The sequence below is a fragment of the Propithecus coquereli genome, unplaced genomic scaffold (assembly GCF_000956105.1).
Source record: "Propithecus coquereli isolate 6110/MARCELLA unplaced genomic scaffold, Pcoq_1.0 Scaffold206, whole genome shotgun sequence".
Lineage (NCBI taxonomy): Eukaryota > Metazoa > Chordata > Mammalia > Primates > Indriidae > Propithecus > Propithecus coquereli.
The window spans coordinates 3,950,998-3,978,889 of record NW_012145634.1 but is presented as its reverse complement, the minus strand read 5'-3'; the positions used below and the strand labels follow the sequence as shown (position 1 = coordinate 3,978,889).

Sequence of the window (27,892 nt, the reverse complement as noted above, 5' to 3'; positions counted from 1 at the left end):
CACAGAATCTGTAACGAATGTTTTCTTGGAGAATTTAGCAGAGGAGTAGGACGATATGCATTCATTCTAGCGGGAGGGAGGCTCCTCCTCCAGCTTTGGCCGGCCAGCCAGTGGCAGGAGGGACCCCAGGGAGAGACGAAGACACAGGCCTGGTATGTTGGACCAGCCACACTGAAGCTGGTGCTCACTGGAGCAGGAGGCTGCGCCCACCACCCTCCCAGGCAGACCATCCTGAAGCGCACAGTCCCTCATCCAGCTACACTGAATCCAGGGAAGGAAAGAGAGAGGTGTCCATGGAAAAAAATAAAAACATACATATACGTATATAAAATATACACACACATGTACACATATATACATATATATAAATAAAGTAGCTTAACCCTTAACTTTGCCACTAGAAATGTTACCATTTAATTACTCAGAACTCAAAAGCATTTTTGGCTATTTTATTTTTAGTCCTTAGAAATTTGTTTCAAGAAAAAGACACCATGCCATAAGCATCACTGACAAGAAATTATTAACACTTCAATTTTCATTGGAATCTCAGGTACTTCCAGTAAACATTCATTTCAGACTTTGATAAACATTTTCATCCTGTGATCTGTAGCATATTATAAAATGTCTGGCCATCACGTAACAGAACTGGGGTTCTAAGTCCCACACCAGTCCGGAAAGGCACAAATGAATGCCGTTCCCTTTCACGCAGCCACCTCTGAGCAGCACAGTTCTGCTTTTACCCAGAAACATCTTGTCGACTCCTATCTGGGGACACACACTCAATAGGAAGCAGCTGCACGGCCCACGTCTAAGCAAAGCAGCACAGCTCGGCTCTGCTGGCACTGAATTCTCGGCCCCAGGGCTTTTATAAAGTGATCCCTGAAGCCCAGACTCCATCCTGCATCGAGACTTGACCCACGTGTGGGTATTCCAACCAGGCCCCCAGATTTGCGTTTAGTCCCAGGAGAATCCAGACGAGGTGGTCTCGGAGTGCCAACGCTTGCCTGTGTTTATGTCCACACCGCCCGGGGAGCCACAGCGGAGAAAACCCACCCGAGAAGCAGCAGTGGGGTCTCCCTGCTGACAGGCCTGGCTCAGCACGTGCAGCCGCACCTCACCCTGCCCACCTGCTCACGGCGTTGAGCGAGCACTCTGGACTAGGGACAGTCAGGTTCCAGAAGAAATGCTACCCTGGAATTTTGTGGCACCAGTTTAGGCTGCGAGGGAACAGCAGTGGGAAATGCCACGTACTTTAGGCTCCATACGACAGGGAAACTGACTGTCCCTGTACCCTCTGGTATTGGGAGCTGACGCCCGTCCTGGCCCCGACACTGCCGATGTAATGAAGTTCTTTACCAAGTGCTCTATGTCTGTGAACTGAAGAACTACACCCCCTACAAATGCATCCCATCTGCAAAAGGAGTAACAAAAACTCCAATCATCATTACGTTCCTAAGAAAGGGAATGTTCCGAGAAAAATAAAACAGAGGAACCTTTTCTGTTACAAAAGGCAGAGCAGCCTTTGCTGGTACTCTTCGTTACAGTCATCTCCTGGGTGGTGAACTCCGCACAGTGGGCGCAGCTCAGAGTAAGTTCACCCCGTGCTTCAGCAGCTTCTGCTTGGCTTTGCTGGACAGGCTGAAGGCGCCGTCCTGGGGACTAGGGAAGCCGGAGCTCCGTGCCGCGGGGGGCAGTTGTTGGAAGTAGGTTTCCTGGGCGGGGTTGCAGCAGGCGTACACGGCCGTGGAGGCGTTTCTGTCGGGGGAAGAAAGAAGACAACAACCTGGTGGTGCTGGGGAAAATCTGAGACCACCCAGAGAGCTCGGTAAGGCTCTGTCACTGTGGCCCCAGAACACCAAATGTTACGCGCGCAGCTGTCAGGGCACGGGATTCTGTCTACTCGCTGGAGTTTCAGGCTTCCATGCCAATAACCATCTTTCCTTCCTTTCAACTCACTAGACGCTGGGACGGTCCGTGGCCAGACTGTCCACGGTAGCTGCGGCCACAGGGCCTGAAGTTACAGTTCTGCGTAAAGGAACTGCTGAGCGCCTGCTCTGTTGACATGACAGCAGCCATGCAACACGCTTTTCCTGCGGTCTCCGCTTTAGTCCGCTCACAAGCCTCTGTAGCGCTGGCGTGGTCCCATGTGACAGACCCGGAGGCTCAGAGAGGGAGGCGACGCTGCCCTGCCTCTGTGACCGTGCCGTGGCTGCGTCCAAGGAGAGAGTCTAATCCGCTGCCCACACTGCGGGTGGCTGGGCGGGCTGAGGGGAGCGGGGTGATCAGAGTAGGGTGTGAAATGCAGCAGTAGAGGGACGAGGGCACTGGGCGAAGGAGATCCAGCTGGGAGGGACTGACTCCAGAGCCAGGTGACCACCTGACTTCTGGATCCTGCCTGTCTCGAACTAGTGGGCCTCAGTTTCCCCAAATCTAGGAAGACAGGATGGAGTCAGGAACCACTAAGGCTCCCCTCCCCGAGATCTCTGTCCATGTAAGGAGAAGAATGTCACCCTCCCCCAGCTTCTAGACCTCAAGGGGCTTGAAGGGACACCTAGCTTAAGTGTCATCTGCCACCCGCTGGGCCAGCAGGACGAGCTCCTCTCATAGCCATGGGGGCAGCACTGCGGCCAGGTGGTTACGAGCACAGACCTGGAGTCTCATACACACCTGAGTTTTAATCCCAGCCCTACTGCTTCCTTGCTGTGTGCCCTGAGCAAAGTTACTCAACCTTGCTGAGTCCCAGCTTTCTCATCTGAACAACGGATATGACGACAGTATGTACCTTCGTTGAGGTGGTTGTTTTTTAAAAAGAGATTAAGTGAGTAGCAAAATACATACACATTAATATATATAAATTGTTTAGGACATGGTGAGTAGTTAAGAACTGGTAGCTGTTGTTCCTATTACTATTATTATATTAAAATAATCTCTCAGCAAATGCCTCGAGCTACGCATCCCAACACTAAAGCCCTCTCAGCTCCAAGGAAGGGGACACACTGTAGGGCCACAAGGTGGCCGGGAGAGCAGATGCCGACACTTCACTTGTTTCCACCTCCCACGAAACAGACACGTGCGCACACACACCCAACATAGCCAGTCCCCAAACCAGTGACTGTGGATATGAATCACATCTAGGTTGCCAGCCTGGGGCAGCTCTGAACTGAAGCCAGAGAAGACACAGTGATCACAGAAAGATATATTGAACTATTGGCTGGAGGTGGCCCCAGGCAGCAGAAAGACCTGTGTGGCAGGTGACAGCGGATTAGAAGCACCATGATCACCCGCCAAGCTCCCACGCGTGTCTGTGCCCCTCCCACCCAGCCACACTGCCCGTTACAGGGAAACGTGTGCGGAAGGACCATGCACTGAAAATTGCAGACAGATCTGGTTCAGATCCTGGCCCTGCCATGCAGTAAGAAGGTGACCCTGGGACAAGCCGCTTATCCTACTTGTGCTTCAATTTCCTCCTCTGTAAAAATGAGGGTAAAAAATACACTTGACCGGACCGTTGCGAGGACTGAATGGACTAAGACACACACAGCAGGCACCCCCTTTTCCGACCCTCCAACTTGCCTTATTTTCTGTCACCAGTTTCGTTAAGACAAGCAGGTAGAGAGAAAAAAAAACCCAGAGTTTGGTTGGTTAAATACTGTAAACTACAATTATTAATATAATTAGTAGATTTACATCTACTGCCATGGAGGTGTTTAACACGTGCAGTGATGTGAAAAAAGCAACTATAAAATAGTACATTAGTAGGATCCCATTTTCCAGAAGAATGTTAAAATAATGAACATAAAAATACCAGTAATCTATATTTTATATGCAAAAAATAAAAACCAAAACCAATAAAACCTGGAGTAATATATATTAAACTGTTACATGTGGTTATTTCTTGGGTCTGTGACGGCCACGGGCAGTTGCGGGGGGGGAAGAAGATGTTTTACTTTATAGATCTCCAAGCAGGCTGAGTGATTTTATAATCAGCGTGTTTTACTTGTTTTAATTAGAGAGACGACAATATTATTTCGACACCGTTTCTGGCAGGGGGAGAGAGCCTCCTTCCTCAGAGATGAAAGTAGCAAGGACTCTGAGGTTTCTTCACTGTTGGACCCCGAGTGTCTAAAGCAGGAAGGGACCCAGGCACCCGTGACCCATGAATGCCTGAGAGTGGACGGTGGCAGCAACAGGAGCAGACAAAGGCGGGCCTTAAACAGAGTAACTAGCACGTTTTCCATCGAGTTAGGAAGGCTGGGCCCCGGGAAGGCGGTTCCTATGAGTGGGACCGTCTGCGCGAGTGACGCGGCAAGGCTCACCTGACGGTCATTTCGTACAGCGAGGGCAGCCGGGCGAACTCCGAGTGCATCAGGCTGACGGCCTGGAGGAAGCGGCGGTCCTGCAGGGTGGCTGCCTGCGGCAGGTTGGCTTCCAGAAGAGGACACAGAAGTTGTGAAGAGCAAACCGCTCCCCTCCCAGCTCCCCAAGCTCAGAACTGAACCCCGGGACTGCGCGCGGCTCGAGGCCACAAGTGTGGGTCCCCAGGGCCGAGCAACCAAGGCTGCTGCCGCCATGCACGAGCAGCACTCGGTTTCTGCACGTGGATCTCAACGTTCTGAGGCAGACCTTATCACAGACAGTTGAACGTGTGTAAGTTTGCTCTCGAAATGTTGAGAAAATGCCAAAAAAAGACAAGTGAGCAAAGAAGCATTTGCCAAGTGAATTCTCCCCTCAGTGGGAGCATTAACCGCAGGTCTGATGACTGCAGAGCCACGTCACCATGGTGCTGGGGCCTCAGGGCCTCGGTGCCCCCTCCACTTGTCTCTAGAACCTTCCCGCCTCTGTGCCCCAGTCTGCTCCTTACCCATCAGCACGCTCTGAATGCGGTCGTAATGCGTGAAGTTGTAGGTGCTGCTCGTGGCGGCAGCCTCATCTCTGGGGAGCGTCTCTTTCAGGTGGACTTCCAGCCCGTTCAGGGACGCCAGGCTGCTGTGGTACTGCAAAGGGGCCAGGAGAGGGTCATGGGCTTGCAGGAACCTCAGCAGGCCTTCTGAGGGCTTTCTGTATGACCGTGCCCTTGGTTAAAATATAATCATCCCAAAATATCTTGGTGCCTACTTGCTTTAGCAAAATAGACTCTGACCAGCCTATTTGCCTGTTTTTAGAGAAGTGCTAACTTCCACCCTTATGCTTTATTGTTTTTTAAATTAAGAATTATATTGTAGGAAAATTTAAAAATAGAGATGAGCAAAAAATAAATTTTTAAAAGAAGAGAAAAGCAAAGGAAAATCACCCGTCTAACCATCCAGTAACAGCCACTGTTACCGCCCTGGCGTATCTCCTAACCACGCTCTCCCACCCAGGCTGCACGTTTTAACAACGGTCTGGGACCACCTGCTAGTGCTTCTCCACCGGGCCTGGGTGGAGAAGTCCCCCATGGATGTAATGGGTTGACTTCTCTCCCGTGCATCTAGAATGGTCTGGCCGTGCACCGTTCTTGGAAGGACGGAGAAGTGTCAGTCAGTTTTCTGTGCTCAGTGGTTCAGAGGAGGAATCTAGGTGAGGAAGCTGCCAGGGATGCAAGGCCCAAGCATCTGTATGTTTAAAAACCTCCCAGAAGAGGAGTAATGCATAAGTATAGTTGAAAACACTGGACTATACTGTTCTGTTGTAATCCTTTTTTTATAAAATAAAAATGAGATCGAACCATAAAAAATGAGTTACAGCTGTTTTTTAATCTAATGATGTAGCATGAACTACTTTTCTTGTCCATAAATATTCTACATCATTCTTTAACAGGGGTGAGCGCTGTTCTCCAAGCTCCACTTAGGGTTAAGTACACCAGTCCCATCCTGACAGGCTCGGTCTGCAACAGGGTCTCCTGGGCCTGCTTCAGCCACAAGAAGGCCACTGCTCTGGAGCATCAGACGGCTCCCAGGTGGCCATCTCCAGGGCTCAGCCTCTTCCTAGCCAAATGACTGGGGACAAGTAACTGAATTTCCTGTGCCTCTTTTTTTCCATCTGCAAATGGGAATACTACAGGACTCTTGAGGAAATTGAAGTGAAATAACATATACAAAAGCTCTTTGTAAACTCTAAATGCCACCCTAAGGCAGGGCATTTTTGTACAGAGTCAAGAAAATGAAAATGATCATTATTAAAGAAGGAGAGATGTTCATAATGTTAGGTTCATAAAATAAAAATTAAGAAAATTTCAAAAAGAAGTGGTGTCTCTTTAATGAGCACAGAAAAGGGTCTGTGGACTATTTTTCAACAGCCATGTAGGAAAGGTAAGTACACATAAAAAGCACAGAAATGCAAACGGTGCTTCAGAAGTGAATGGCATCAGCCTAAGCGTTATCTGTGATAGTAAATTGGGGTTATATTAGCTTTCCTACTTGAATGTCTGGTAACTGTCATTCCTCCCATCTCGAGCTGGTGCCCAGAGGAAGGGACGATGGGAACAGAGGGAGCCATGCTGAAATGTATTTCTCCTGTAGGCACTGAGCTCCACGTCCAACACCTTCTGCCTAACTTGTAGTCAAGATAAAATCACTTAACCACGAACACACAGTTAATCACAAGCTGTTATGTCCCATGACACCCAGGCAAGTTTTTACTGATAACCAAGTGCTTTCATATATACCAGGGGTCAGCAAACTATGGCCCATTGGCTAAATCCAACTTGCTGCCTGTTTTTGTACGGCCTGCGAGCTCAGAATGGTTTTTATGTTTTTACAATGATTGGGGGAAAAAGTCAAAAGAATAATACTGTGACATGTGAAAATTACCTGAAGTTCCGATGTCTACATCTAATAAATAAAGTACTATTGGAATACAACCAAGCCATTTATTGACATATTGTCTATGGCTGTTTTCCTACTACAACAGCAGAGTTGAAGAGTTGTGCAAAGTTGAAAATATTTGCTTCTGGTCCTTTGCATAAAAAAGTTTGCCAACTCCTGATATATACTATTAATACTATATAATGTGATCCTTCAAACAGCCGTAGGAGACACAGAGCAGGGGCTACTGCCTGGATGCTCTGACTGTTAGACCACACTAAGGCAAAGGGCTTGAACGTCAGCACATACGCCAACATGCAGAAGACGCAATGCATGGAACACACATTCAACTTAGAGGCTCCAGTTTCCTAGTTGCGGGGGAGGTGCTTTACGGCAACACGTTCACACTAACTTCAAGCCTCATCTACTGCACACAGACGGCTCAATGCCTTACTGTAGCGAAGAATAATTGATCTCATCACTTGTATTTGAAGGTCAGTGAGATTATCTTGGGTTTTGAGAAGGAAACCATCAGTGGCTCTATGCTGCCCCCTGGTGTACGCCTGCTCTGCTCCCTCTGAACCAATCCGAACCCAGCCCTCCCGGCTGGTCCACTCCACACCCGGCTCCCTGCACCCACCCCACCTCCTGCTCCCTCCTCCGTGGAAGTTGATCCTCTGAAAGACAAGGTGGCAAAATGACACAAGGGTGCCTTGGCAGTATGCAGCATAATCAAGGGGGTGTGCTCATTGTCTAAGCTGCACTGTCGCTGAACGTGGGGCGGTGGCGGGTGGTGGGGGGCTTTTCTAGACAGCAGCAGAGGGGCTGCAGGGAAATCAGGTCAGGTATTTTCCACGCTGGTCCAGGACAAAAAGCTAACAAAAGATCTCTCCCAATTATAAAACATACAGCCTTTGGGTCCACTTAACAAACCCACTCTTAAACCAGATGCGGATCAAAGTCGGTTATCTCCTACTGTCTTCAGAAAAGACTAGCTTTTCTTCTCCCATAAAACTGCATTCTGGCTGGGCACGGTGGCCCAAGCCTGGAACCCCAGCGCTTTTGGAGGCCAAGGTGGGAGGATTACTGGAGACCAGGAGTTCGAGAAGAGCCTGAGCAACATAGCAAGGTCTTGTCTCTACAAAAATAAAAAAAATAAAAATTAGCTGGGTGTGGTGGTGCACACCCATAGTCCCAGCTACCTGGGAGGCCAAGGCAGGAGGATGGCTTGCGATCAGGAGTTCAAGGCTGCAGTGAGCTGTGATCATGCCACTGCACTCCGTCCTGGGTGATGGAGTGAAAAGAAGGGAGGGAGGGAGGAAGGAAGGAAGAAAGGATGGATCCTGGGGCCTAGCCATCACCAAAACCCTACTTTACATTAAGCCCATGGAGGCTGTCGTCATAACAACATGGATGGGCTTTGACAAACCAAGAGCTATGTCCACAGATCAAGAGCCACAGAAGGCAGGACATTTACCTCCTTGCTTCACCTTCTCACCTACCACAGCAAGGACAGAACAGTGGAGGGAGGGACAGAGAGCTGGGGTGGGCGAACAAGAAACAAGCAAGAATTCTGGACCCATCCAGTCGCATAAGGTCTTTTTATCTCAACGAGGCTGTTTTCTTACTGGTAAAATGGGAGTTACAATGCCTACCTCCCAGAACTGTGCTAAGGCTTGGCTAAAATAACAGAAAGTATTTAGCATATAGTTAGTGCAGAACACATCTCCTCAAAGAGCAGCCTGTGCTATTTTTTCCTCTTGGGGGGAAGGTAAAAAGAAAGGTATTAAATCCACTTTACTGCATCTAAACACTGAGCCTTCACAATAACACTTCTAAGGCTTGGCACTGTGCAGACAGACCATGAAAACCAAGGCATCGTCAGGGAGATGAGATGTGCAAAGCTGCAACCACAACTCCCTAGGTTGCTATCAGAAGAAGGTGGATAAAGTCACTCACGGCTACGGTAAAAGGGGACACAGGAAGCAGACAAGCCACAGCTCAGTGACGTGGGGTCTGTGGAAAGGGGACAGACAGCCAGGCAGCTCTGGAGAGGAGCCCCAGTCTCTTGCTAGGGGCTCTGCGCAGAGGAAGCAGCTCGGCAGTCTTCCCTCCTCCTCTGTGTTCCAAGGTGACTTGCTCATTTATGGAGGGTCACGAGCCCTGCATGCTAATGAGATCAGCTTAGAATAATATAGATACAAGAATAAAAACAAGGTAAGCCCCAGGACACCATGTGCCCTGCAGCAATTTCAACCTGCTCTTCTTATGCTACCACTTGCCCTGCCTACTAAGGCAAGGCTGTTGCCGTAGCAACCGAATCTCCAGCGCAGGCCTGGGCCCCGGGAGGGTCAGTTACTGCTCTAAGCAGGGAAGGGGCTGAAATGGTTTAACAGCCTTCCAGAGCCAATTAGGATGTCAGATGGCCCAGACCTTGTAGGAAGGAGCTTGAGATCAGGAACAATGCTGGGGTACAGAGGGAAACCCGGGGTTTCTGGGGAACTCCCGGCCCAGGCTGTGACACGCTGCAGAGTACAGTTTCCAGCCCACGTGGAACCCAGAGCTGCCCAGGCTAGGAAACGAGGCCACTGGCAGGAGCAGCACACAATGGCCACGCGTGCGGGCTTTTTCTGAGTTATCTCACTGCATCTGGAACACGAGGGCCTGGCAGCACCGCTGGACGACTGACGAGGAATCAGAGGCCCAGAGGGACAAGGGCTTGTGGGCAAGACCACACAGCTAGAGAATGACAGCTAGGATTCCAGCTCAGGCCCTCCCTCCCTCCAAGGCCTGCACTTTGAGACACCGACATTTGTTGGGCGCCCGCACACCAGCCACCGTGCTTGCACCCGACTCACTCTCACTCGCCCACACAGAAGCCCATGGGGGTAGGCACAACCATCGCCCCTGCTGTACAAACAAGGAAATTTTGCCCAGGGTCACACAGCTGAAGACAGAGCCTCTGTCCCTGCCCCGTGTGTTGGTGCAGAGCGGTGGGGGAAGCACGGGAGGTCGGGAGAGGCTGCAGAAAAGCACAGAGGGTCTGAGGACACTCACCACCTCCTCTGTGGCTGCGCCGTCTCCCAGCAGTGGCTCCTCAGCCAGCAGGGACAGCACCAGCCCTTTAACACTGTGAGTGTAGAGGTTCATCCGCACGAGTCCACTGCGGGTCCCTGCCGGGGTCATCCTGGAGTCGATTCTGTCTGCAGAGGGGCCTGCACCCGGGCAGTGTGCCAAGCCTGAACTGCTCTCGGGACCAGCGGCTGAGTGGCTCTCACGGGCCCCATCAACACACTGATCCACGCCTTGTTCTCCCACGGGAAGCTCACTCCCTCCCTGCCCCGGATCTAAGTGAGGCAGTGACAAAGGCCTATTGGTCCTTCTGCGGAGGAGGTCTCCTTTGGGAACAGGGGCTTGGCTGCTGTTGCCAGGAAGGTCTTCACACAGCTCTGGGGCTCCGTTCTGGGTTGGCATCTCAGGAACGGAGGGAGAGAGCGGGCTGCTTGCAGCGGTGTCCTCTGGAGGTGAGGGTTCTGGGCTGCTTGTGCCACTGACAGAGTCCCTGTGGCAAGGACCACTGCCATCTGGGACACACGCACATGGGAAAGCAAAATGACCCGAGGATGTCCTCACTTCCTGAGCTTCTGGAATGTGGATTTCAGACAAGTCCAGTTCCGCTTGGGGAAAGCCCAGTTCCTTCACCAGGGAGCAGCTGTTGTACAGTCCTGTGTGCCCAACGCTGTCCAGATCGTGACCAGACAACTGTCCGTTCTCCCTCTTGCCACCTGGCCAAGCTTCATCAGGGGGTGTGGGCTCTGGGGTGGTTGCCGACATCCCGGCCATGGATGCCACATGCCTGGTGGCGTTTTCTTTCAGGGCAACTGTGCTCCCACCCTTTGGAGCGTGCTGGGCTGAGCCGTCCTGGACTCCGGCTGGAGATGCAGGAGAGCTAGTGAACAAGACAGACATGAGGAAGGGGCACAGAGACTGAGCGCAGGGCACGTGCCCTTCCACGCAGCGACGACAGCACGTTCCCTGAGGCCACAGAGGCTGAGATGCCACCTGGGTCAAATCACAGGAGTAGCAATGAGGCAATGTCTGGCCCTTGGAGTTTCACGTGGAGACACCAAGATCACCTACTGAAAATGGCAGAGCCCACTTGGAAGGTCTACTGTGAGTCAGGCCCCATCCCGGATGCTATACATAGACTATTTTCAATGAGTTCCCAATGAACTCATGAGGCAGATATTACCGAGTCCATTTTACAGATAAAAAAAATTGAGGCTCGGGCAGGGAATGGACTTGCCTAAGGCCACATAGCTGATAACTAAGAGATCTAGGATGTGAAACCCACTCTCATCCCACTATGCCACGCTGCCTCTTATCAACGTACTCAAGTTCCAGGTGCTCTCTTACAAGACAGGGCGCGGGGGAGATGGAATTAAGGAAGGATGAGATGTACCCGAGGTTTGTTTCAATGAACCACGTGGGGGAGTCCCTCAGCTGTGGTTTAAGGTTGGCCCCGTGAGTCCCCTTACCTAGTCATCCGTCCCGCTGGAAACTCGCGGAGACTGGTGGACTCCTCTTCGGTCACGAACACAGGGATGATCTGCACGTTCGGGGGCAACGCTGCTCCTGGAATTGCAAAGCAGCATGGATAGGGCTCTCCCCTGGGCCAGGGAAGACACAGGGGCAGTAACTGCTCTTGGGGTGACGTATCCAAGCCCCACACCAGCTCAGCACAAGCCACAAAACTGCGGCTCTAACTCCTGTGACCAGCAAGGAAGGAGCCCCTGCAGGCCACACAGGGAGATGTTTGGGGAAGAAAGTTTAGTGACACTTAAAAAACAAAAAGAAAAAGGTAGGAAAAAGCACTTCCAACTGATAAAGGGATCTGCCCCACTTAGGCTTCAAAATAAAACGAAATAACTCCCCTGGGGACACCGCCGCATCCCGCGACAGGCCCTCCTGGCAGTTGCGACCCTCTCCCGGTCACCACCCCCTGCACGTGTCTGAACAATCTCACAATACGGATCAAGGAGGATCTGAAAGCAGGGATTTGAAAGGTGTGTCTAAAATCACAAGCTTTACAGTTAGGGTTCTGGTGGGTAACTCTGTCCTAGAAGCTCTATTACATCCATTTTCCTAATCCTATGAGCAGAGGAAATAAACAAACGGGATTGCTCGGGCTTCCACGCGACTTGCGCAGGGATAGGTAGCATCAGAGACTGCCATTCTCAAGATGCGACGGCGCACCTCGCCACTCACCATGTTCCCGCGGGGCGTCCCCTCCTGGAGGCAGTCTCTGAAAACAAACACACACAGAAGTTGGCGCTGGGCACCACGTTCTCCTCTTGACCTAACCATCAGGAATTCACTGTGCCATCTGTTCATAAAACTTTGCCAGGTCCAGAAAGCTTGTCCCAACCGCATGCTAAAAGCCAAGCAGATGGAACAGAAGCTCCCCCAAGCTGCTTGTTCCCACCATGGCTGGGACGAGGCAGGGACCTGGGCCCACACGGGCTGCAAAGCAGCAGCTCCACCCAAACCCATGTCATGCTTTCTGTTCGGATTTTCTCAGCCTCTCCCCTCTGGGATTAAAAGCAAGAATCCATGTTCTTTTTTATACATTTGGGGAGCCCACATTCTAGAATACAGCCACATCTGCCACAAGCCCTGATACAGAATTCACATGAATTCCATTATAACAAAACCTGAAAATCCTGCAACCCTCTCTACAAAGGATTTGACCTAAACAGAATGCTACGCCAGATCTTTCTAGTTTATTCTGGTTTACACTCAAGGCCAGAAAGCTGGGGATTTTCTCAACGGCAAAAACAAAATCTTTCATCTCGACCTGAAGGTTCCAAAAGGACCCAGCAAAACAAAGCGAAAACCAAACAAAACCTCTCCGAGCCAAAATGACTTTCACTCTTAAGAAATGATACGGCTTGCTTTCTTTTTTGGTGATTTTTAAAAATCATGTTACAGGTTACTAAGCCATACATAAGCTTACTCGAGACAAAAATTCCTTAAAAAAAATAAATACATATAATCTCCCAAGCCCAGGCTAATACTGTTAGTTCTGGGCATTGTTTTCTTTAAGTCTATGCATTCCTTTATACTTCTGAGACATTATATAGAATTCTGTTTTTATGCTTAAACTAATAACAGGCAAGTCCTGTCAGCAAAACATCTTTGGCTATTTTAAGTGGCGAACTACAATTTTATGAATGTTAAAGTGGTATGGGTAAATGAATCATTCCCCTACCTCAGACCAGTGATTAGCAGACCTTCTCTATCAAGGACAAAATGATAAATATTTTCGGCTTTGTGAGCCATTAGGCCTCTAGCTCCAACTATGCAATTCTGTTGCTGCATTTCGAAAGTAGCCCAATAAAATTTTATTTGTAGCAGATGGCCCAGGGCCACAGTTTGCCAACTCCCACCTTAGACATTTTAGTTTCGCCTGATTTTTCACTTTCATAAAGCCTGTTGTGATAAAGTTTTGAGTATAAACCTTTTTCAGCAATTAAATTATTTCTTTAGTATAGATTCCTGGAAACTGATTTATTACGGAAAAAATAAAGAGCATCCTTAATGCTCTCGTTATCAAATTGTTTACCAGAAAGGCTGTTAGAATTGAGACCTCTACCAACAGTGGGAGCCTGAGCAGAGCCCACCAGCACTGAAAACATCTGCTGATTTAATAAGCATAAAAAAAAGAGCCTTATGACACACTGGAAACCATAGCTTCATACACAAAACAAAAGAAAAAAAGGACTGGCAGGAAATATGACAGATGCTAGCAGTGTTTATCTCTACCCAGTTTTATTCTCAATGAGTATGAATGACTTTTTTCATTAAAAAAGCAATTAAATAAACAAAAATGGAAGTATTTTTTAAAAGTTTCTGTTTTCCTAAGTCTTACTAAAGATACATCTGTCTCTGAAAAATCTAGTATCTCTTTGACACCAAGCTGTCCCTGTAGGAAGGCAAATTCTCGTCGATCCACTTGGTTTGAAGAAAAACCAGCTATCCACGCCTACCAGGCTGCAGCAAACATCTTTTCTGCCTCCCTAGTGGCTTTACTCTCGAGAAAACCACACACTGAAAGACGTGGGGTCCTGACACAAGATGAAGTGGCACAATGGCCCCATGGCTGCCGCTCCCGACCGTTCCCGCCTGGGGGTCAGTCTGGGCTGCAGCGGCAGGAGCTTTGGGGACGCGTCCCAGCCAGGCGAGTGGGCTTTACAATACCTGGGTCCGAGGTGCAGTTCGGTGAAGCAGGACCTTGGCAGTGAGGGAGGGCGGCAGCTGGGTGCTGACAATCCTAGGAGGTCACACACAGGAGCAAGAACACCGTGAGAAGAAATAACACTGAAGGACGCCTGACAGCCCGTGTTAACGGGAATCTCTACAACACGGCTGGTGGGAGTTTCAACTGGTCAAACCCTGACGGAAAGCACTCTGGCAGTTCCCACCAACATTTGTTGATAAAATGTCCAGACCCTTTGACTCAGCTTGTACCAAGATGTACGCAAGAGAATATTTATTATAGGAAAAACAGTAAAGACTTTAAAAGATGGGTAAACAATCGAAATGTCCATCAACAAGAGAGTAGTTAAATAAATCGTGGCACAGCCAGAACACCAAAAAGTGTGCAGCCTTCCTAAGAATGGGTGGGCCTGGCTCACGCCTGTAATCCTAGCTCTCTGGGAGGCCGAGGCGGGCGGATTGTTTGAGCTCAGGAGTTCGAAACCAGCCTGAGCGAGACCCCGTCTCTACTAAAATTAGAAAGAAATTAATTGGATAATTAAAAAATATATAGAAAAAATTCGGGAGGCTGAGGCAGGAGGATCGCTTGAGCCCAGGAGTTTGAGGTTGCTGTGAGCTAGGCTGACGCCACGGCACTCTAGCCCGGGCAACACAGTGAGGCTCTGTCTCAAAAAAAAAAAAGAACGGGTGGGCCGATATGGACTGGTAAAGAAATCCCTACTATACGAATTAAGTCAAAGAGCTACATGATCCTATTCACGTAGACAGTAAAAATAGACAAAATAATATATGTGCGTATACACCGGTGGGTAAAAACACACAGCGCAACGGAAGGAGGAAGGAAGCTCACCCAATCACCCAACTGCTCATGGCAAGAACGGGCTCAGAGCGAGGAAGAGAGAAGGGGGCTTTTAAATTATGCTCTGTGTTTCCCTGTTAGTTGATTTTTTTTACATTGAGAATGTGTTCATGTATTGGCTGTATAATTTAAATATATAGATAAGAAATGTAAAATAAGAAAAGTGATGGCTATGTCTCCAGAGAGCCTGCAAGGCCCACAGCTGGTTCAGAACCACCACGATGAGAACGGCGGGGAGGGACAAGGGTGAGCCGCACACCAGGGACTTCGCTCGCTCCTTCCACACCCATCACCTCATGTCATTTGCCACAGGGAATCGCTGTTTCCCAGAAGAGAAAATCGAAAGTAAGCAACTTGCCCAAGGCCACACGGCTGGCAAGAAGACAATACGGGGTTTGAAGTCCCGCTGGTCAGGCCCGAGAGCTTCTCCAGCAGTACAGTCGTCTGGTCAGCAGGAGGCTCTGGGCACAGCACTACGGCCCTGTCTGCCCTGCGCTGTGAGAGCAAACCCACCGTGAGGAGAGAGGCTTGGAAGACGTGGGGAGTGCTCTCAGGCACTCGGGCTCATGGAGAGGCCCTCCAACTACACGAAGAGGTGCAGTGAGCTCTCAGAAGTCGACCAAGACACGGACGCAGCCAAGAGGCTGGCAGGAGCCTGTGTAAAAGCCCTTGACGCTGCTTTGCAGAGCTGAGCCACAGCAGGCATGGCAGGGCCCTGGGCAGCGGGAGGAAGGCCACCGCAGGTCCCTTACATACCCCTTGACTTACAGCGCTGGCTGCTGGCAACGTTGGGGCTTTGCGCTAGCATTTTGTAGACTGACAACTCTGACAGCATGCCTCATGCGGAGAATTACACGCATCCCTTTTATATTTCTAACCCTTTTCCAAACGCAACGATTTCCAACTTCCCAGCTTTGCTTAAAGACAGGCTCATACCCTAAATCCAATTGGAACTACCCAATATCTGCCACTTGGAACTGGCCCAAGATTGAGCTCCCCGCCATGATCTGAAAGCAGCTGGTGGTCAGCTCTGCAGCAGGGGGACGGGGCTGGAGCAGAGGGGTCCGGTGTTACTCACAGTCCTTTATAGAGGATGCAGCCAGCGAGGACGTGAGGCGAGCGCTGGCAGGTCTGCAGAATGAGGGCTGCCTTCAGCAACAACAGGGGCTCCACCTGTGCAGGGCGAGAGGCAGCCCACCCATCAGCACACGCACGGTCAGCAAGGGAGAAGGGGGAGGAGCGTTTGGTAGAACAGATGGACAGGCTGGAGCTCAAAGCCTAGGAAAGGGAGAATGTGCCTCACAGTAAAATCTGTGTCATGCTTTGGGTCTATTCTACCAGTCTCCACACCCAGAACTGCTGACACCACAAATGCCAAATTCTCAGAACAAGGAAGCTTCTCCAGAAGCTGGAAGGTGCAGCGAATATGGCCTGTGGCTATTCACAGGGGACAAAGTAGACAGCCTAAGAGACCCTGTCAATGCTTAGACAAGAGGCAATAAAGAGAGAGGACACCCTTTAAATGCAGGTATACAGGTCATGCACCAGGTGAAACCCACCGGCCCCACCCTCCACCCCCACTCTGAAGCACAATCCCCATGGCAACACAGCTGCCTGGACATCTGACCAGGTCCCGTTGTTCTATTCCATAACACAGAATGAAAACATCGTGGTCTCATACTCAAGAAAATATGCCTCAGGTCCACATTCCTTGTAAGGAGTCAGTTGCCTAGAAGTCCCTAAAAATATAAAAACGTCTGGCCTTGGTCAACAATGGCCAGCAATAATCAGCAGCCTCTTCCTATTTCTACCTGCCTGCTTGGCAGCTAGAACCTGCGAGGACCCATTAGCTGTTGGAACTCAGTGTTAACAGAGCCAGGCTCTGGAGCTCCTAGCACACGAAAAAGTTGAGTTTACTCTTTCCTAAGTCTCAAGACTTCCAGACAGCCATTCTCTAAAGCTTTGGGGCCAATTCCAAAAAGTCTTCCAAATGGTACAGGGAAAACCCTTCCCCATTTCTAGTGGAGTCATCCTCTGTGTAGGCTGAGTCACAGTGCCACACCCATTAAAGGGACACTATTTACTCCAGCACTGAGATGCTAGATGCTCAGGGCTCTGGTAGTTGGTTCTTAAGGGGCCAGCCACACAAACAGCCTAGGTTTCACTGAGTGCCAGCAGCAAACAATGGCTCAGAGAGATAAAACACTTCCCAACCACTCTCTCTCAGGGACAGTAACCTTGGCCTTCAAATGTTCATGCTGGGCCTTTTTGATATTGAAAACAATTTAATCATATGATACTAATATCAAGACAGAAGGGGATCTTCAGATTACTGAGTTCAACACTTCTGAGGCATCGGTAAAATAATAATTACCTTTCTCGAGTATTTATTTGGTGTCATTTTAAGTACTGCCTCATTGTATCATCCCTACAGTTCTAGAAGGCAGGTATGATGACACCATTTTATGGATAAGGGAAGTGAGGCTCTAAGAGGCGATCTGCCTGGTCCAAGCTTGCACAGCTAGTGAGCAGAGAACGCAAGCTGAATGCCAGGCTTAACGACGACCCTGCCCGAGGAATGGTACAGTCTATCCACTGCCCCAGATATAGTTCATTTAAGGAATATTTAAGAAGCATCCAGAAGCTCTGTTCTTATATATGAAATGAATAAGGAGGATGAGAATGTTACTTTGGTTTGGTCCAAGTTCCAGAGGGAATTGAATATCTTATGCAGATCACTGGTGTTTTTCAGAATTTGTTCAATGAAGGTATCCCACTCTGTGCTCAGTTCTTCCCGAGAGCGGTTCTAGAACAGAAAGAGCCTGAGGTCAATGTTTGAGATTTTGAGGGGCAGATTCTTTGGCAAGAATCCCAACTACTACGAAAACTGTTCCTCGCATAGGAAACTGGCTAGAAGGGAGGGCCAGTTTTGACCTTCCTCCACGTGGGAACCCCCCGCCCTCCCACTCTGATGACCCACCCGTCATAGATCCAGGGCACCAGCTAGGTAAGGGTGGCAAGCAGGGCCTGGTCTTTCCAACCATCCCAGGCAAGAGGAGAGGGGACAGACACCTGGAACGACTGTGACCTATGGCGCTGGGCATGAAGGCAGCTGAGAGGGGCTCCAAGGGCCCTTGACCTTACCACTGGACATGACGTGTTTGTGTCTAACAGACCCAGAGTAAGTGCTGTGTGCTGGCAGTAAGAGGCTGGACATTATATTTAATACTAATACCTTATAAGCCAGAGAAACAGGTCCATTGTAAAAATTGAAGAACCCAATTAGCTGATCCAGAAACCGCTTGCAGCTGGCATCAGGGAGCTCCACAGCACAGCCCAGCACCTGCCAAGAGGGAACCCAGGAAGACAGGCCTTTGCCTTTTCTGCGAGTCCAAGCCCAGAATCCTGGCATCCAGGGCTCTCTATTATCAGACCTCACTGACCCGTTAAAATTGATCTTCTCCTGCCCCTGGGCCCACACCCTCCATTCCGGGCAAGCTGGTCTCCATGGAGGACAAGTACTTTCTGTACCTCTGTTCATGCTGTCCAACCCGAAATGCGCTCTTTCTTCCTGTTCACTTGCCCAGGGCTGACCCATACCCTCCAGTCCCCACCACAGATTCCAGCACCTCCACGATACCTGTTCTGGTGACACCAGCCAATGCTGACCTCTTTTCTGACCCTCGTACTATTAGGACTATTATTTGGACATTGTACATTTAATCTGGGTTTCATTACAAACACTGGACAGGACTCGAACTGTTGCACAAATGGGCGTCTTGCCTCTCCAGCTGGATGGAGTGCTTTGAGAGCAGAAACTGCCTGCATCGTCGCCGTCCTAGACCACAAAATGCTGACTGCGGTGCTGAGTTAGAAAGTAATCCAGTCATATGTTTAAAGAGCCTGAAAAACTTCATATTCTTTGACCCAGTAATTCTACCTCTAGGAATCTGGCCTAAGGGAATTATCAGAAATTTAAACTAATAAACCCAGACAGGAAACAAATGAACAACAACAAAAAATTCCCTCTGAATGTTAGCCGGCAGTCCCTAATCTTTTTGGCACCAGGGACCAGTTTTATGGAAGACAATTTGTCCACGGACGGGAATGGGGGTTGGGGGGCAGAGCTCAGGAGGTGACGCGAGGGATGGGGAGTGGCTGTAAATACAGATGAAGCTTCAATCACTTGCCCACCGCTTACCTCCTGCTGTGTGCCGTCCCACCCCCCCCACCTCCTGTTCCTAAGTTTCAAGGGGGGTGGCCGTGGAGCTCCAAGGCCCAGGGGTTGGGGACCACAGATGTAAGCAAGGATCTTTGTTTGGTTCACAGATATAATCCCAGAGTCTGGCACACAGGAAGTGCTTACTTCTTCCCCAAGTAATCTACAGAAAGAATGCAATTCCGATCATTATCCCACCAGCTTTTCCTCAGAAACTGACAGATTCTACAAAGGAAATACAAAGGATTTAAAATATCCAAAGCTATCTTGAAAAAGAATAAGGTTGGAGAATTTATACTACCTGGTTTCGATACATATTATAAAGCTATAGAAATTGGTACTCATGTAGAAGCTTCAAACAGATCAGCTGAAAAGACTAAAGAGCCCAGAAATAGACCCACACTTAAATGGTCACCTATCTGATCTTTGGCAAAGGAGCCAAAGGAATCAGTAGGAAAAGGAAAGCTTTTCCAACAGTGAGGCTAGAACAACTAGATACCCAGACTGGAAAAAACGACCCTTGACTTCTATTCACGCCATTCACAAATATTAATCCAAGACAGATTACAGACCTAAATTTAAAAGGCAAAACTACAAAACTCTTACAAAAAAAATGGAGACTACCTTCTCCAATGCAGTAGGCAGTGGTTTCTTAGACAGGATCCAGAAGGCAGTAACCATAAAAGATAAAATTGAAAAATTAGATGTCATTAAAATTAAAAACGTCTGGTCATCAAAAGACATCATTAAGAAAATTAATAGACATGCCAAAAACTGGAAGAAAATATTTTAAAAATATATATCTGGCAAAGAACTGGTATCTAGGACATAATAAAGAACTACAACTCAACAGAAAAAGGGAACTCAACTTAAAAAATGGGCCAAGCTTTGAACGGACACTTGACAAAAGAAAATACACAAATGGCCATTAAACACATGAAAAGGCCTCAATATAATTGGGAAATGCAAATTAAAACCACAATGACACACCCCTACACATCCATCAGACTGGCTAAAATTAAACAGATGGACAACATCAATGTTGATGAGGATGTAGAATAACTGGGAATGTAAAATGCTACAACCACTTCAGTAAAAGGTCTAGCAGTTTCCTATAAAATCCAAAATATACCCACTCTATGACCCAGCAATTTCATGCCAGGAGAACTGAAAATATATGTCCACAAAAAGACTCGTATAGGAATGTTCCTTGGAGCCTTATTCTTAATGCACCAAAGTGGACACAGTTCAGGTGTCCATCAAAAGGAGAATGAATAGACTTGTGATATACGTAGACAATGGAATATTGTTTGATAATAAAAAGGAATGAATACCAAGACATGCAACAACATGAATGAATGTCACAAACGTTAAGTGGTAAGACAGAAGCCTGTAAGGCGTGTACTTTAACATGTATTATTTCACTCATGGGATGTTCTAGAATAGGCAAAACTAATCTTTGGCAGGAAAAAATTAAGAACAATAATTGCCTAGGATGGTGGTGGGGTAGAAATAACTGCGGAAGGATGTGAGGGAGCTTTGTGCGCCAATAATAATATTCTGCATCTTGACAGGGATCGATGTTGTCTAGGTGTATCATTTCTCCAAATGCATCAAACGGCACACTCAAGGTCTGTATATTTCACTATATGTAAATTTACCTCCAAAGAGAAAAAGAACCACAAACCAACAGTGAACCCCAGTTAGTAACATGCATGATGAAGTATTTGGGGGTGGGGGAGGAGCACGCTAATGTGTGCAACTCTAAAAAGCATCGAAAAATCTGGACTGATGAGAGGATAAAGGGATGGATAAATAAATACATGATAAAGCAATTATAATAAAATGTTAATTGAAGAACTAAGGAGGTATATGAGTATTTGCTGTAAAATTCTTTCAACCGTACGTTCAAAGTGTGTTAGAAAATTTTTGTAATAAATGTTGGAAATAATACCTACAAAGTTGAATATACCACCCCACATTTAAGCATCATTTCACCTCAGAAAGCCTTAAAATAAACACAGGCAAGGAAAAATAGCACTTTAGATGATATGGTACTACTAGATGTAAAGGAATGGTTTTCAATCTTTTTTTTTTTAAAATAGTTTCTTGAAATCTAACATACATCTATCAATGTCTTTTCTGGGTCAATTCCCAGGAAGCATAGAGAGTATAGGGAGTATAAAAAAGAAAAAGATGGAGACAAAAACTCAATTACGTAGAATAAACAGAATTTCCACAGGCTGGCCTAAGTCTTAAAAAAAAAAAAAAAAAGAGAAACCACCACGTGCAAGGCAGGCTATGTCAGAAATGCTCTGAAGAGCACTCGATGATGACAGGCACCGACAGAGAGTGTCACAGGAAGTATGGACGATCAGACAGTCTAAATTCAAGAGCCATAGAAAGAAAGCATGACTTTCTAAGCTTTATCATCACAACGCTTCAGCACTGATTCTGCCTGTTCGACTTACCCAAAGGTAATCTCCGTCAACCTTTACGGCAAACTTAAGTTTCCGCAGACGAACGAGAGCGGGAGGAGAGCCGGAGATGTCAGAAATACAGCGGACGACTCCGGCAATCTGTCCACAGAGCAACTCTTGTTGATCGAGCAGGGTCTGTGGGGAAGGAGCACATTCCAGATAGGAAGTTGAAATTCTTGAACTCTGGCGTCATTTCTTAGAGCAAACTAAAGCCCGCAGGCCAAATCCAGTCTGTTGCCTGTTTTTACATGGCCCATGAGCTAAGAAAGGTTTTTGCATTTTTTAAGCATTATAACAACAAAAAAGAATATATGATGGAGACTGTATGTGGCTTGAAAAGCTGGAAGTATTTACTATCCAGCCCTTTACAAAGTTTTCCAACCCCTGCCAGGGACAACTGAACTGTTAGAGAACAGTTGAGGACATGATATGACTGCACAGAATGTATTTTTGCTCCTAGGATTATAGGCACACGCTTGAGCAGAAGCATGAGCCTTTCATTCCTATTCAAATCACCTGCACGGAGTGGCCAGACTGGCCCAGATTAATCCGAATTTTCCAAGTCAGCACATAAGCCCATGAGTTAATGCACAGAACCTTCCAATCAATCTCAGCCTTAACTAAACCACGGGACAGCCAGACATTACATTACGTGATACAAGAGAAAACATACCCACCACATACAAAGAATCCTTGCCTCAGAGAACTGAACTTGAACCTAATCAAGGCTCTAAATCTTACTGCTAATTTAAAGTATATATAATAGATAAAAGACATTAAACGACACCACTGTGAGGAAATAATTAGCCAAATCCAGAGGGTGGGACATTCTAACATTCTACAAATGACCTGGTTTCTTCAATAATTCAATGGCATGGGGGGATAAAAAGTGGTGGATGAAGAGTGTTATAAAAAAAAAACTTAAAATACAAAATAACCAAATAGAATACGTGAATGTTATTTGGATCCTGATTAGGAAAGAGAGAGATAGAAGGATGGAAGAATGAGTAGATGAGTGGAAGGATGGATAGAAGGAAGGAAGGACAGACTAAGTAACATTCAAGTTAACAGGAAAAATTTGGGGTTTTTTTTGTTTTTGTTTTTGTTTTCTTTCAGAGACAAGGTATGCCTCTGTTGCCCAGGCTGCAATGCAGTGGCATTATCATAGCTCACTGTAACCTGGAACTCCAGGGCTCAAGCGATCCTCCTGAGTAGCTAGGACTACAGGTACATGCCACCACACTCAACAATTTTTTATTTTCTCTAGAGACAGGGTCTAGCTATGTTGCCCAGGCTCATCTCTAACTCCTGGCCTTAAGTGATCCTCTCACCTTGGCCTCCAAAGCACTGGGATTACAGGCATGAGCCATTGCACCCAAATTTTTCAAGGAAAAACTTGAATATAGTCTAAGTATCAGATAATATTAAGGAATTATTGTTACTAATTATTATAATTTCTTTTTTTTGAGACAGGGTCTTGCTCTAATGCCTAGGCTAGAGTGCAATGGCCTCGTCATAGTTCGCTGCAAGCTTAAACTCCTGGGCTCAAGCAATCCTCCTAGCTCAGCCTCCTGAGTAGCTGGGACTACAGGCGCGCACCATAACACCTCACTAATTTTTCTATTTTTTATAGAGACAGCAGTCTCACTATGATGCTCAGGCAGGTCTCCAACTCCTGGCTTCAAGCAATCCTCCCACCTCAGCCTCCCAAAATGCTGGGATTACAGGTGTAAGCTACCATGCCTGGCCTAATTATTGTAACTTTTGCTAGGTGTGGTAATGTTTAAAATAATGTCCTTTTCAGTTACAGATGTTACTCAATACTGACAAGATGACAACATCTAGAATTTGCTCTGGGGAAGAAAAAAAAGAGAGAGGAGATTAGGATGGGTCATACAATACTGGCAAAGTGTGGCTCACTTTTGAAGCTAGATACCCTCCTCTATACTTTTGTATATGTTTGAATAAAAGCTTTTTAAAAATGAGCCGATCAAAAAATTGGGGGAAGGGGTAAACAGACAAAAAAATCATGATGGAGACAGAAAGCTGGAGATAACAGAGGTACTGAGCTGCCTAGGAATTTTAAGACCAGAACAACAAGAAATAGTGTAACTAGGAATAAGACAGTAGAAATGTTGAATGCCTAGATGAGCCAGAGAAAACTGTCCTAATCTAAACCCTACACTTTTGAAATGCTACCACTTGAAAGCAAAGGGATGGATCCCCACTAACAATAGAATGCTGTGTGGCTTACCTGGGAAGGATAAAAATAGCAAATGCCGGCTCTTGTTGGGTCTCCTTCTTCCTTTACCTTGGAACCATCATAAAGAAAAAAATAGTTCCACCTGGCAAGAGAACAGATTGGAGCCATGTTTCCTTTCATCCAGTGATCACTGTGTTTTAAAACACAGCTTCCCGTTTCCCAGCCCGAGGAGGGCTCATCACTGTGTTTGAAAGCCTACTGGTGGCCCCAGAGGAGAAAGAACCCCAGTAGCAACGAATAGATAAAAACATTTCATAAGTGCAGGAAAGTTGAACTAAAAATATGCCTCTATCCAGCTGTCAGACCATCTGCCCGAAAAGACATGAGTAGCTAGAGGAAAAATGGAGCGCCCACAATGACTGCTCTTACTTGAAACACTGAACCTTAACTGTAAAACCACATGGCCTGATAACACTGTCTTTTAAGGCTCTGATGACAAAATAAGTTAGGGGTGTGTCCCAGGCACTCCTAACAACTGCTGAGCCCAGAGATCTCTGGAAATAACCCTTCTACCAGGAATTCACGCATTCACTTAACAAACATTTACGGAGGGTCCAGAGCATGCTCTGAGTCTGCCAAGCAAACAAGCAATTTCAATGCAGGACAGTGAGTCTACAAAAGGGGAAAAACAGGGGCCTATGAGAGTTCACAGAGAAACACTCAACAACTCTGCCCGTCCAAATCTCACCGAGAATCATTCACACATGCTCGCTCATCAACTTTCCCCCCACTCCCCAGATTCCCCAGGAATCTTTCTTCAGAATTTCTGTAACCCTCCGTTCTTCCCTCAAGACTCTTATAGACCACTCTGCAGTATAATTATAATTTCTTAATGTTATCACGATTACTTCTTTAAGATCACAAAGCAAACTCCCCAAAGGCTGGGCCTCAGTTTTACTTCTGCATCTCTAAAATCACATTTATGAGGCTGTAGCGCAAGAAAGAATGGGACCACTTTGTCACCTGTGTGCTTCTCCGGATGGATGCCTTCTCCAGCCTCCCTCCCTGGCTCCCACCTCATCTTCCAGATAACAAGCACCAACTCTGTCTCTGGCATGGTCCGCGGCATGGTCCGCTTTCCCTGAGATCTAGGGGCAGATGTGCAACTGGTTGCAGGACAAGTCCAGAGCAAAAAGGCTCAGGAAAGTTTCAAAGCCAACTCAGAAACTTCACGCTGGCTCTGTCTTTCCCTTTCCCTGTGTTCTCTGAATGAAAGTCCCCCTGCTCATACAGGCACACAAAAGAAAACTTGGGTGTTTTTTGCAACTGCTCCATCTTTTTTTTACTTCCACATACATAACTGGTCATTAAATCCTGCAAATTCTAGTTAAACCATGCCTTTCCTTTTCATCTCCCTGATTAATGTTTGCTGAACCGAATGATGAAAAGGATTAATCCACTTGAGGTTGAGAAGGGAACTGAGTTTCAGGCAAGCGTTGAGTAACACCCTTCAATTGCCAGTCTGGCCAAACCTCTTCTTGCGGTGTAATTCTCAACTGTAACCATTCCTAGTCTCTCCAAAGTGAGGCTGACAACGCCCACATTATTATCGAAGCTGGCTGCATGATCCAGCTGTGGTTAGCTTCTCTATAATCTATCAGCAACGCCAGACTTGTTCAAATACTGCAAGAGGTTTTCAAGGTTAAAATAGATTCGTTTTGGAGAGAAATGGCTCACATGCTTGACTCAGCTGCTCTAAAGAAAATGGTATTTTTACTGTTTTCTTAATAAAAGCAAGATAATCTGGCTGGGGATTTGCAATTAACCCAAAAGACGCACGCAGTAGCCTAGTGAGAGCTAAACCGCAGCAGGCCTGGATACTCACCAAGAGGCTGACTTTGTCTCTGTGGAGGTGGTGGTGGCCATTTACTCAGCAGCCGTCCTCATTCTGTTTGGCTTTTTTTTTCCGGTATCACTTCTTTCTCCCCAGCTGTGGCCGTCACTCTGTCTCCCCGGTCCAGTGAATCGGGACGTGGTAGGTTTAAGTGTCGTCAGTCACAACTGCCACCTGCTTAGTTTTCATTTAGCGTGAAAGTGTCACTTCCCTTCCTTGCAGGCCCTTCAGTTTCATGAATACCTCTTCTGCCCCTCTGACAACTCAGAGAGAATATAATAAAGTAAGCGAATCCTAGCAGAAAAGTCAAGTCTATGAGTCTGGTTCCAAGAGCGTCAGCGTGGCAGGATGACCTCTTCAAGTTCCTCTCCAGGAAGGCCCAAGGGGGGACATGAATGCTGGAGGACGTATTTTGAAGAAATTTCTAGCTTGTCCACTTCAAAGCCATCCTGAAGGTTCTTTTTAAAAGTTTTGAAGCTTCCAGTTCAAACATCGGTGCCTTGACTCTGAAACAAACAAAACAGCTATTTCAGAAACTCATGAGGGAGCATGTGACCCAGCAGGGTTAAACAACTGGTATATTTCAAAGGAACTTTCTACAAGGGTGACAATGATGTTTCAAAACAAAAGAAGGGAACAAAAAAAAATTTTTTAAAAAATAAGAAGGGAGGGTAGCAGAGACTTCAGAGTAAGGGCCTTAGTTTCTCTAACAGACACATCATGAGCCTCACAAAAGATAATTTAAATAACTATTGTGAAAATGCTCAGGGTGTTAAAACAGCTATACAAATAAAACAGCTGCTGTAGTAATAAGGGAACCCTAATTAGGGAACTGTCACCTTAAGAGCCCAAAACATATCTGAACCTGCAGGATTCCAGAGCTGGGCAAGTTTCCAAAAAATAAAAAGAGAACTTTATCAAGTGGCTTTCAAATTCCCACAAGACAACTCACTATATCACGGAATTTCAGAGTCAAAAGGGACCCTGGCATCATTTAGTCTAATCCTTGTCTCTTACACTCTCCAAAAATTACCTTGATTGCCTCTGCCTTACTCCCTCCGGAGATAGATGGTTCGCAAATGTATCCTTCTACCAAACTGAAATCTGCTTCCCAGTAACCTCCACTCACTGGTCTGGATAATACTCTCCAAGAAAACAGAAAACAAAGTCTAATCCTTCCATGTGACAACCCCTGGGTCACTTCGAAACTGTATTCCTATTGTCACTTTCTCCAACCTCAAAGTCACCAGCGACAGGGTCTTGTGCTTGCTCACAATTCTGCCATCTTTGGGAACACAATGCAGTTTGCTAAGATCTCTTTGGAAGAGAGAAGTCCCTAGAGAGGACCCCCCTCAATCTTTGATGGCCTCTAAAATCTCTATTATTTCTCAGCTCTAGATATCTTGGACTGGGCCTCCATAGGATCATACTCATTGTATTCTACAGAGCATATCTGGGTGCCTGTGGAGGGGGCATTTCAGTTCCTGCAACCACGAACAGCAGCCTGAAACCCCTTATCCCTTGCTCCCAGAAAAGTGGGCCCTACACTGCCGAGGTCCACTCCCTAATCTCTGAAAGGTCCAGAAGAGGCCAGTAATGATCCTGGGGTAGGGGCAGACGTCAGGATGTGACTAGAAAAGGCTCTGATGGCCTGGGAAGTGGCAGTAACGAGGAGGGAGGGGGTGTCAAGAAGTGGCTTGCAAAGGCCTGGGAGCGGCGGTAGCGGTGGAGGAGGTGGCTGCAGTGGGGCAGAATGGCGGGGAAAGGGGCGCTAAAGGCTGCGAAGGGCCAGGAAGCTGCCGGACACAGCCCCGAAGCTGAGGAAGCGATCGGTAACCGCGTGAGGGTTCTGCGAAGTGTCCGGCCTCAGCTCCCGGGGACTGGGAAAAGGTGGGCAAAGGCCCGGGATCACGCGCAGCCAGGGCTCTCGGCGGGGTCCCGCCCCTCTGGGTCCCCGCACTTCCGAGCGCCGCCCACCCACCGGAGTAGCCGGGCAGCCTCGTGCTCGGGGTTCGGGACTCTGGCCCCGGAATGGGGGGCGGCAGCTGGGTCCCCGAGACTCCCGCCCAGTACCTGCGCGCGGGGTAGTGAACCTCTGGGTCAGGCGCCGACCCGCCTACCGCCCCCTACAGCTCCCGGCGCGAGGCGATGACGTCAGGGCCGAGTGCGTCGCGCGC

General features: G+C 47.7%; 1 protein-coding gene across 1 annotated transcript; it reads right to left on the bottom strand.

Annotated features, from left to right (window-relative positions):
- Positions 1-578: 578 nt before the first annotated feature.
- On the bottom strand, positions 579-27,825 carry HPS4 (Hermansky-Pudlak syndrome 4). The gene is made up of 14 exons (XM_012644169.1): positions 27,789-27,825; positions 25,707-26,221; positions 23,873-23,963; positions 21,610-21,753; positions 18,155-18,262; positions 17,609-17,725; positions 15,998-16,092; positions 14,043-14,115; positions 12,051-12,087; positions 11,321-11,417; positions 9,840-10,731; positions 4,862-4,994; positions 4,317-4,425; positions 579-1,755 (listed from the first exon to the last, which is right to left on the bottom strand). Exons 2-14 carry the CDS (start codon positions 25,745-25,747, stop codon positions 1,584-1,586), a joined length of 2,109 nt encoding a protein of 702 aa, XP_012499623.1. The 5' UTR covers positions 25,748-26,221; positions 27,789-27,825; the 3' UTR covers positions 579-1,583.
- Between the last annotated feature and the right edge of the window lie 67 nt (positions 27,826-27,892).

Coding starts and splice junctions, on each gene's coding strand:
- HPS4 (XM_012644169.1), bottom strand. CDS start 25,747: ATGGCCACCACCACCTCCACAGAGACAAAGTCAGCCTCTTG. Junction 21,754..23,872: donor GCTATTTTTATCCTTCCCAG/GTAAGCCACACA, acceptor CCTTCCCCACAG/ACCCTGCTCGATCAACAAGA. Junction 10,732..11,320: donor CCAGCGGGACGGATGACTAG/GTAAGGGGACTC, acceptor CTTGTTCACTAG/CTCTCCTGCATCTCCAGCCG.